This window comes from Palaemon carinicauda, chromosome 2 (assembly GCF_036898095.1).
Source record: "Palaemon carinicauda isolate YSFRI2023 chromosome 2, ASM3689809v2, whole genome shotgun sequence".
NCBI classification, from domain to species: domain Eukaryota; kingdom Metazoa; phylum Arthropoda; class Malacostraca; order Decapoda; family Palaemonidae; genus Palaemon; species Palaemon carinicauda.
The window spans coordinates 70,871,504-70,883,647 of NC_090726.1; the positions used below are offsets into that span (position 1 = coordinate 70,871,504).

Consider the following 12,144-nt stretch of genomic DNA (forward strand, 5'->3'; position numbering starts at 1 on the left):
TCAATGCCCCAAGCCCCATGAACCATACCATTTGGTGTATTCACTTCATATCCAGAATAACCTATTGTAATTGCATCAGTATAAATAATTTTGGTGTAAGAAGGATTGTGATTCAGATGCCTACAATTGATTTCAGTCAAATTTTTCTTCCAAAACGATAACTGTTCCAAACTCTGAGTAGATAACTTTATGAAATATGACCAATTTGGTACTAAAGAAATATCAATACTCAAATATCTTGTCATGAACTGGCAAAAATTACCAACGACAATTGACATAGAAATAACCTGCCCTACAAAACTGGCAACTTTTATAACATGAACTCGCCTATGTTGTCTCACACTATTTTCAATCTCTAACATCGTGTTCACAGCTTTATCGATTCTCTTTTTAGGTATGGAAATAGTAAAGTCCTTAGAATTTAAACATGCCCCTAGAAACTCAATTTTATGTACTGGCTACCACTGAGATTTCTCAACATTTGGAACAAAACCAGAGGCAATCAGATAATTTTTGATAGAATTTGCCATTTCTAAACAAAGATCGTATATATCATTACAACCAAAGCCATCGTCTAGAAATAACATAACCTTTTTTCCTTCACCTCTCCATTTGGAGATAAGAGGCCTTGTTAATTTAACAAAATAATATGGTGCACTTGAAATTCCAAACGGTAGTACTAAAAATTTTAAAAATTGTTTTTCACCCTGTTTGTTTTGCCATGCAAAGCCCAGGTAATCAGTATGTGGAGGATAAATTGAAACAAAATGATAGGCGCTATGAATATCAAACTTAAATGTGAAAGAATTTGGCTTTAAATATTCTAAAACTAACCTTAGATCTTCATACTTTATGGATTGTTTCCATAAATGTTGGTTAACTATCCTGAGATCTAATATCAATCTCTTTTTTCCCTTGGCTTGAATAGAAACTGTCAAAGGATTTACAATATATGGTGGCTCGATACTTCTTTCAACTAATCCCCTATCCAATAAGTTCGAAATAGCCTCCTCAACAAAAATTGTTTTTTTCTTTGCAGAAAGGTTGTTATCTAACTGTGCCGACTGTGGTTTAGAATAAAACGGTAGCCTGTATCCATTTTCTATTATGTCTATAATAAAGTTACTGGATCCAATGTCTTTCCAAAATTTTAAATTGTCTCTTAATCCTCCTTTCACAATAATTTGTTTACAACCTGCCTCATATTCAAAGTAATCGGTAGTGAAATTATCATTAACACCATTACTAAAAATAGAATCATACTCATGTCCTTTCCTTCCACCGAAGGCACGAAAATTAACCGATGGTCCTGGAAAATTATGATGGTCTCCCGTTCCAAAAGTTGGACTCATCCACGACTGTGATGAACTAAACTGACCAGGATAAATAAGAGACCCGGCAGTAGGAATTTGGGAACGCTTTTTCGATGCTTCTCTTCTCGTAACTGCCTGTTTCCTCTTCTTGAGAGCTCTGTTTTCTGCTTTGTTAATCCTGGACTCATCTTCGCCGTCACTGGCGACTGGATTCGTTTCGTATAATTTCACTGTATCCCACCCTGCCTCCGAGGTATCGGCAATGCGTATAAGTTTATTGCGTTTTTTTATTTTTTCTGATCAGTCCTTTAGCAAATTTGTAGCATAATCAAGTTTATTGTTGGTAATAGCCCACAAAGCCTGAACACAGTCTTGATCAATGTCACAGTTGAAATTATATTGCTGCTTGTTACCTTCACGTTTCCACGTGAGTTCTTTCTCCAACAACTTGGTGACCTCAGATTTAACAGAAACGTTACTGTCTTTCACCTCCTCTCGCAAATGGTTCAACTCGCTCTTCTGTTGCTTGAGCTGCTCTAAAACTTGTTGTAGCACAAATAAAATACCACCCGAGTTTTGTTGTTCCATTTGGTCTTCGCTATGTGACATAATGTCGTCCTCCAAAAGTAAATTTGTAACTGTACACTTGAAGTGTCCAACGCTGAATGACAATACTTATCACGGAGCTAACGAGGTTACCACTGATCTCGTGACTACAAAACAAGTAGAGACTAACCAATCAGGGGAAATCCTTTTCCAACTAATTCACTTGTTCAAACGTTGGAAAATTCATTTATTTCAAAAGTACTTGAATATGTAATTCTTAAACAACTAGTCAGTCATTTAGAAGTAATAGAAGCTCTGCCAGACAACCAATCTGCTTACAGAAAACTGTACTCTACGGAGACAGACATCTGCTCTGCTGTAAATCATATGCTGGAAATGATGAATGAAAATAAATGTGGTATTTTGATATTGCTCAATGTCAGTGCTGCTTTTGATATAGTTGTGCATGAACTGCTACTAAATGAAATACGTTCCATCGGCGTTGAAGCTCAAGCCTTCAAATACCTAAAAGACTACTTAGACGGTAAAAATTACTGTGTACAAATTGGAAATTCTTATTCATCATATGAACCCTTCAAAAGAGGAGTACCCAAGGGGAGTGTACTTGGCTTAATCTTATTCTGCATCTAAACTATTGTTCTATCGAAAATAATACAAAGACATGGCGTGAAGTTCCAATTATTTGCGTATGGCACACAATTTTACTTCTCCATAAATGATATATATGACACTACTGAAACTCTAAACCAATTTCTTGATACTGTTAAAGAATGGATGATATTTAAACAACTAAAATTAAATGAGAACAAAACTGAATTCATGGTGGTGGGTAAGAGAAACAGTGTGAGAAACTTGGGTGATATTCAAATGAACATAAATAATGACTCAGTGCCAATATCTCGTAAAGTTCGAGATCTAGGTGTATTTCTTGACTGTAACCTGTCTCTAAATACCCAAATAGATAATGTAATAAAAGCTGCTGGTTATCATCTAAGAAATATTGCATTTATAAAAAAGTACCTGGACCACAATTCTGTAAAGAAACTTGTCACGGTCGCTAAATATGTCACAACCCTTGGCGGGTCGTGGTGCAAGTTCTTATTGCAGAGATAGGGAGAACAGTGTTGGAAGTAACATCTGTGGTAAAATTGGTCAGTAGTAACGAAAACACTTGGGGAAATTATCAATATTCATTAACAAGAAATTTTCTGAAAAGCCAAACTTGTGACTACCTAACAATTTACAACTTAAAACAAAGCAAATAACAATGATTAACAAATTACTAAATGAACACTTTAACCAATTAATAATTAACAAGTATCACTTAACCAATAACAACAAAATTCCCCAACGGGAAACCACACACTCTCAAAGAGAGAGTCAATTAATAATTAAACACCCAAATGGGTAATTACAATAACATTCCTCTACGGGAAACAACACACTCTCAACTAGAGAGAGTTATATAAAACAATTAAACACCAAGCAAGAAAAAAAAAACACTAAATACCTCCACCCGCACACTACTACTGTAGGAAGTACAGCTCCGTAGGACTCCTCATCAAAGGGAGGGACATGGAGTCGCAACCCAAAAAACAAGGTAAATAGTCTTTCCTACCTGGCAGCTGCCTTCCTACGTATCTCAACGAGCTCTAAGGCTTCCACAGCTGGACATGACGAGGATGCGTTGATGGGGCCACCTCTCCAGAGTCCTCCCCAAAGCCGGGATTTTAATGCGTAGGCTCTACAGACTCCAGAAGAGAGCCCGCAGGAACTGCAAAACACCGAAGGTAGCAGAAATGCACCTGCGCAGAGCAGTCAACGATGGGTGATGCAATCCCCAAGAAGGCTCAATTTAGCCAGCAGTTGCAGTAGGTCTGGAAAGCCTTAGTAGCTCGACTCATCACTTTAGTGAATGAGTTCCTCACTGGTAAACTCCGGTGTTTGTTGCCATCCAAGGACTCAGAAAACACGGAAAAGAAAACAAATGGTTAAACTAGACACTTATAAATTAACATGAGCGGGCAGGAGGTTGAACAGATTCTCAATGGAAAAACTTTAAATTTACACTAATTTTACATAACAAATAAATGTAGAAACAAGGCTGATAAAAATCAAAATAAAGGATTACGTTAATCCATAATACCTTCCTCTCCCAAGGGAAAAAAAAAATTTGACGGAAAAATTATTACTTTTTTTTCATATATAAATGGAAATGCACCTGTAAAGTAAGAATCAATACTAATAGATAATAAACCTAACACCAAACAGAAAGTACCACTAAAAAATACAATCCAAGAGCTTTATATAGCTTACCATTATTGGCGATCTAATATTACCGTACTTCGTCAAAACTCACCAACTTTATGGAAATTGACCTAACTAAACCTGTATAAACTTACCGGTATGCCCACAGACATACACCTTAACCTACAATACACTGGCATCAAAGCCAAGAAAAGTCATATATGTAATACACAATCCAAAATCAGAACAAACCAATAATTAATTTAGGGGAACATTTAGAAAACACTAAAGTGTGTACCACTCAAAGAAAAACTCCTAAACTTTATCTATAAAGCTATATTTTAAACAGAACTCCACCCAACCAAATTTTTTCATATAACCTTAAACGGAGAAACTAGTAAGGCTGCGTATGAGAAGGATCAAGCTAGTACACTAAATTCTTGAAAGTGTATCAGGAATTCTGTTGTCAGTCCCTTTAACATGTTTTCCAATCGAAATGAACTCATGCAGAAAAAGGGCCCAGCGCAAAATCCTCTGGTTGGTCCCTTCATCCGCTCGATGGAAACCAGTGGATTGTGATCCGTCCATATCTCAATTATGAAAGAAAAAATTGTCACATACGGCTTGAAATAGTTAGGAGCTCGGACCAAAGAAAGAGCTTTCTTTTCTATTGTGAAGTAACTTTTTTTTCAGCCACCAGAAGCTTTTTGCTCTCTTCATCTGCTCGATGAAAACCAGTGGATTGTGATCCGTCCATATCTTAATTAGGAAAGAAAAAATTGTCTCATACGGCTTGAAATAGTTAAGAGCTCCAACCAAAGAAAGAGCTTCCTTTTCTATTGTGAAGTAACTTTTTTTCAGCCACCAGAAGCTTTTTGCTATTGTAAGACCCAGGATGAACACTGTCCTCCTTTCTCTGGAAGAGGACACCTCCAATGCCAACGTCACTAGCATCTACTGCTATAACAAAAGGCTTCTGAAAGTATGGGAAAGTCAAAATGGGGTTAGTAATTAACACTGATTCAAGTTTATTAAAAGATTCTTCACACTGATCCAACCATCAGAACTTTTTCCTTCTTCTAATAAAGTAGTAAGAGGTTGAGCAAGATCAGAGTAATTACCCACAACTCTACGGTAATAACCCGTCATACCCAGCACCCTTCTTACCTCCCTAGCATTACCAAGCCTTTTCAAATTTATAATGACCTCGAGATTAGCTTGTTTCGGAGCCACCTGACCTAAACTAACCTCATGACCCAGATAACAGACCTTGGCCTGACCCAATTCGCACTTGGCCAAATTAACAACTAGCCCTGCAGACTTAAGGGATTCAAAAACCTTACGTAACCTTGGCATGTGGGTATCACAGTCATTACTATATACTGCAAAGTCATCACTATAAATTTCCACTCCTTTCAAACCACAAATTACCCTATTCATGACCCTTTGAAAAGTACATGTGGCATTTTTCATTCCAAAGGGCATAACCTTACACTCATATAGGCCAAACAGAGTGACCAAGGCGGATATTTCACGAGCTCAGTCGGAGAAAGGAACCTGCCAATAACCTTTTAAAAGATCCAACTTAGAAATAAATTTGGCAGACTCAATCGGATAACAGACAATCATCAATACGAGGGAGAGGAAAAGAATAATTTTTTGTATGGGTATTCACTTTATGGTAGTCCACACACATGCGAAACATTCTGTCTGCTTCCTTTACTAATACAATAGGAGAACTCCAGGGACTTACTGATGGTTGAATAAGGTTATGTTTCAACATATACTCTATCTCTTTGCTGACAAAATCTCACTTTACAGGGTTCAACCGGTAAGGACTGTTTCACAGGGAAAGCATCACCTACATCAACGTCATGACTGAAAATGTTTGTCCTACCTGGAGCATCCTGAAAAAGATCTGAAAAGAAATAAATTAAATTAAGAACATCTTCCCATTTATTAACATCTAAATGCTCTATCCTACTTTTTAACATCCCCAAATTTTGCATATATTTTCCAATGCATCCGAAGGAAACTGACACCCTAACTCGTCAGAGTCCTCGGGAGACACATCCAATACCACAGACACAGGCTTGGACACTATCGTTAATGGATTGCCTTGCTTACCTATGTAAGGTTTCAAACGATTAACATGGAATATTCTACATTTACGGCTTGAACCAGGAGCTTCAATTTCATAGCTAACCTCTGACAGATTCCTCAAAACTTTCCAAGGGCCTTATATCTTGGTTCGAGAAAACTATCTGGGTCCATACTCAGCACAAAAACCAACTCCCTAAGTTCAAATGACCGTACCTTTAACTTTTTGTCAAAGTTGTTCTTCATTATTGACTGGGACCGTTCCAATGATTCACAGACCTTGTGCCCAAATTCCAACTCGAAAGGAGCTACTCCAGTGGAAGAGTTATGGTGATTCCTGATGGCAAAGAGAGCAAAAGGGAGGGCTTTGTCCCTGTTGCTATCATGATCATAACAATGTTTTTTTCAGGACAGACTTGAGGGTATGGTGGAACCTTTCTACCACTCCTTGACTCTCTGGGTGATAAGGTACGCTGGTACCGTGCTGAATGGTAAGTTCAGCACACTTACCCCTAAATACCTTGCTCGTGAAATTCGTCCCACAGTCGGTCTGAATTACACGAGGGAGACGACACCTGGGAAAGAAATTAATTCATTTTCCAAAAACAACTTTGGAAATAATACGCCTCGTAGGTATAGCTTCAGGAAATCGAGAGGCTCTATCCATGATAGTTAGTAAATATACGTAGCCTGTTTTAGTTTTGGGTAAGGGACCTACCACATCAATTACTAACTCAGAAAATGATCACTTATAGCGGTTATGGGATGCAACGAGTATTTTGGGATCCCCTGATTTAGTTTACCCATAACCTGACAAGTCTCACATGCTCTGATATATTACTTCACACTCAATTCAATTCCAGGCCACCAAGATTACCTAGCCAGACTATGAAAAGATTTAACACACCCAAATGACCTGAAAAAGATTAGTGTGAGCTAACTCCAAAACAGAATTTCTAAATTGAGAAGGTACTACAATCTGTTCCACCCGACCAGTTTTATTCAAATTATCAGATGCGGGACGACTAAACTTATATAGTAAGCCCTTCACAACTCCAAACCTAGGTTTAGTCAGATCCTCAACATCGCCCAAATCAAAATTAAATTCATCCTTTTGAGCTTTAATAAAAGCAGCTCTATCCCAATCAAGTTTCATATTAACTACTTCATTACTACTACTCTCTACTGGCCCGGGACTTGAAACATCTACCTCTACACTACTTAACATTAAGTCATCATCATTAGCTATATCAAGTAATTTAGCCGCTTTTGCTGCGGACCGAGTCATAACAATCACAGAACTAGCATTTACTGATAATATAGGGAACAGCTCCTGTTCCTTACTATCCAGCATATCATTTCCCAGGACACCATCAATACCCGGAATAGGTAGACTATCCACCACAGCCAACTCAGTAGCGCGATCATATCTTGGGAAAGACATGCGGACATTAACCAAAGGAGCAGACACAATTGAATCTGGAAAACCTCCCAATAATACAAAATTCCCAGTATATTTCTAAAAACAATTTAGAGCCCTCTTCAGGACTAACGACCTGGCAGAACCAGTGTCCCTGAAAAACTTCACCTGAACAACCTGAGAGTAAAAAATCAACTTTCCAGGCCACACATATTTGTTGTACCTGAGTCATGATTGGGGATTAAAAACATTAGGCTTGCTACTATTTACTAAACTACTATCTACTGACGGTCTGTCTACAGGACTGTGGCTACTAACCTCTGGCTTATTACTAACCAAGGCTAGAAGACTTTGATTAAATCACTCTAGATACATCCTCCAAGCATTACATTGATTTTGGAAATACCCGGGCTTGTTGCACCCATAACAACTCCATTTATGACCTAAGCTTCTATTCCCATTGTACCTGTTACCTGGGAAGTTTTTATTAGCAAAAATTTTTGTTGAAGGAGGTCCTCCTTGGGCTCTACCCACATCCCTATCACCTGAAAAAGAATTAAAATTAACATTATCACTCTTGAAAAATAACAACAAAATTCCCCAACGGGAAACCACACACTCTCAACGAGAGAGAGAGTCAATTAATAATCAAACACCCAAATGAGTAATTACAATAACATTCCCTTACGGGAAAAAACACACTCTTGACTAGAGAGAGTTGAATAAAACAATTAAACACAAAAAAAACACTAAATGCCTAGCCATATCACACTCTTTGAGGCTGGAGAAAAACAACTCCTACAGCTCCAAATGATAGGGTAGTGGCTTCACCGGCACACTACTACTCTAGTGAGTACAGCTCCGTGAGACTCCTCACCAAAGGGAGGGACATGAGTCCAAACCCAACAAACAAGGTAAATAATCTTTCCTACCTGGCAGCTGCCTCCCTTAATCTCCACGAGCTCTAAGGCTCCCACAGCTGGATATGACGAGGATTCGTTGATGGGGCTACCTCTCCAGAGTCCTCCCCAAAGCCGAGATTTTAATTCGTAGGCTCTACAGACTCCAGAAGAGAGCTCGCAGGAACAGCGAAACACCGCAGGTGACAGAAATGTACCTGCACAAAGCAGTCAACGGTGGGTGGCGCAATCCTCAAGAAGGCTCAATTTAGCCAGCAGTTGTAGTAGGTCTGGGAAGCCTTAGTAGCTCGACTCATCACTTTAGCGAATGAGTTCCTCACTGGTAAACTCCGGTGTTTGTTGCCATCCAAGGACTCGGAAAACACGGATAAGAAAACAAATTGTTAAACTAGACATTGATAAACTAATATGAGCGGGCAGGAGGTTAAACAGCTTTTCAACAGAAAAAACTAAATTTACACTAATTTTACATAAGAAATAAATGTAGAAACAAGGCTGATAAAAATCAAAATAAAAAATTACGTTAATCCATAATACTGTGTTATTACCATGACTGACCACTATAACTCTATCTATTAGAATTTAACAAAAGTGCACTTTAGGAAATTACAAAACATAATAAACAGAGAAGAAAGATTGATAAAAGGTGTCGCACCTAGAGAAAGGTTCACCTCTTTACTAGATAATTTACGCTGGCTGCCGACTAAAGCGGGAATTGACTTTAAAATATGTACAATAACCCACCAAGTTATCAGAACCTGTCGTCGAATATACTTAAGAAAATTGCTACATATTTCACAGCCTACAAATCGTGTTGACACGAAAATAGTTACAGATGCTTCAAACAGTTTGAACCTAGATATATGTCTACTTTAGGCTCCAGAGCCTTTAAATATGTGGCCCCAAGACTATATAATAAGCTCCCACAAAACATTCGCATGATTGAAGACATTGAGAGGAAACTGAAGACTTTCTTATTTCAACAGTCATACAACATTGACGATTTAACAGTAAATGATCAATACTCGAAATGAAATGATAAATATTCTGAATGAACACAGTAAAACGACAGTGGAGGTCCTGTAGAGAGTGGTATTCCCCTGACGTATGGGACCAGAAAAGCAGCCATCGAAGTATGTAAAGTAAGTAAGTAGGATATAATGTTGGGGCACGGATGACACCCCAATTACACAAACACTTTCTTACTTGTCCAATTATGTAATTATTTTCAAACCACACTACAGTGTCCTCCGCTTCATCTGGTAAATAGGATTTTAAGGCTTCAAAAACTTCCGGAATTTCATTCAATGGCAGAAATGCCAAGGCAAAGAAATGTTGAATCCTTAAACTAAAGTTTTGATCATTGCTCTACCGAATTGATAATCCAATTGCCTGAATTCTTCGCCATATACACTGACCTATGTGAAAAAACCAAGTTTGTTGTTGATGTTAGTGAATTTGCTTTTAGAAGCTTGAATTGCACCCAACTCCAAATCTGATATTATAATAAGTGGGTTCAATTGAATTTAATTTTCATCGACGACGTCAATCAAATCTTTTAATAAACGTTTATACATGACTTCACTCTTCCTAATCATTAAAACATGCACAAGTGGAAAGACCCTACAATTACCCTGCTCGACAGGTGCATGAATTGTGTACATCTGATAAAATAATGTACGGACGGTCTAAAAAGTACCATCTGTGATCCATTATGAAGCCACTGATAATCTCTTAAAATTTGTGGTTGTAGTGAATACCAAAAGTCGGCCATCATCTACTGTAGAATCTCTTGCCAGAAATGAATCCCCAGTTAATTAAAGTTTTAGTTCTGGAGGGATGTTGATTTCTTCCAATGACCTTAATTCTGATAGCCGTTAAAGGTGCTTAATCGTCTTTATAGTTTTTCTCAGTGCATTTTTAGAAGGGAGATAGTACTTGATTGAATAATCTGACACAGTCAATCTCTTGTTAAGTTTGCTTGCATTTTCAAGTCATGTACAATTTTTGCAACGCTGGTAGCACTTACACAAGGAGAGTGATTGTGTTCAACAAACCTTGTTAATGAATGCTTTCCATCTACAAGTTTAGTCACTGCTCTGCCTTTGCAGTTATCGGATTTATGAAATTCACAGCACCATTGATAAGAATCCTTTCTCTTTTCATCCTTCACCAACAAATAACCACGTATGTTGATTTTATCTCTTACTTTTTGAGAAAATGTTTTTTTTTCAAAATTTTCTTCCATTTCTTTGGGAGGTCTAAAAATAAAATAAATTTCAAAATTATATGTGCGATTCAGACTGTTCTCAAAAGTTTGACGTTATCAGCCACCTCTTTGCTTGGTACAGCATCTGCTGCCAATGTTAAAATAATGATGATAAAAATTCATAGGTAGGGCTATATATACATTATATGAAGGATGGATGACTTAAGAAATCAAGGAATAAGAGATTAGCATAATAGAATAATATCAGAAAATCTCAAGGAAAATTTAATCTTTTCCCATATCTCCCGATGGTCAACTTAAGCATTCCAACTACCATTGTATGGCATATGAAGACAGCAAAATATATACAACACAAATATAATTGGTTCATGATATTTTTGGCCAATTAATAAATGCGCCACTAATTTCCTAGCTTCTATCAAGAACGAAACTAAACGTTTCTTCTAAACGTGGAAGAAATATTTTGCAGCGCGGCCAGTTCTTATCTCGGGTATTAATCTCACCACAAGGCATACTCGTGGATTGGCCCTGGCCTCGATTATGGCTTTGGTCACACATCTGCAACTAAACCCTGCGACTCGCTGCGATATTGTAAAATCTAAGAAATGGTAGAAAGTCTAGCATTATTTCTGCTGTTTTTTGTCAGAGTGCCCTGCTGCACACTTCCTGCTAGATTCCCGCTATCTTATTCTTGGACCTGGGCGATTGTTGGAGGGCCAATTGAACAGGAGTCGCCGCCTACTACGTTCAGCATCTGATTCACCTTACGAATAATCCTAACTAGTGTGGATTCCCGTGACATTTATTACGATGGCTTTAGAACACCACTCGATTACCACTAGATTGCCACTCGACTTGGCAGTGATTGCCCAACCATTGGCTAAGGAGGTATATGAATAGATATTCTGTATTTACTTCATTCGTAGTGATTACCCAACATTTCTTATTTGTTTATATTCGGTGTTTTCTGTTTAAGTCACTGATAATGATTGAACATTCTATTCATTGCCGTTCGTTGTTTTTTATTGATTTCATTCAGTGATTATCATAAATCTTTTTATCTATTCATAATCTTTATTTTCTATTCAAGTCATTGATAATGATTACACATTTTATTTATTCATGGTCGTTTTCTTCATTAATTTCATTCAGTGACCATTTAACATCGTTTTATATATTTTTCTTTATTTTCTATTTATTCAATGATAATGATTGTACCTTTTATTTATTCACGTTCATTTTCTTTATTGATTTTATTCATAGTGACCATCTTGAATCTTTTTATCTATTCATATGCTTTATGTCTTATCTAAGCCACTGATAATGATTGAAGATTTTATTTGTTTA

General features: G+C 37.4%; 1 protein-coding gene across 1 annotated transcript; it reads left to right on the forward strand.

The window, feature by feature from the left end:
* The first annotated feature begins 1,923 nt into the window (after positions 1-1,923).
* Positions 1,924-4,571, forward strand: LOC137617361 (uncharacterized). The gene is made up of 3 exons (XM_068347385.1): positions 1,924-1,939; positions 2,149-2,403; positions 4,477-4,571. Exons 1-3 carry the CDS (start codon positions 1,924-1,926, stop codon positions 4,569-4,571), a joined length of 366 nt encoding a protein of 121 aa, XP_068203486.1.
* Positions 4,572-12,144: the final 7,573 nt, after the last annotated feature.

Coding starts and splice junctions, on each gene's coding strand:
- LOC137617361 (XM_068347385.1), top strand. Junction 2,404..4,476: donor CCTAAAAGACTACTTAGACG/GTAAAAATTACT, acceptor TATTTTAAACAG/AACTCCACCCAACCAAATTT.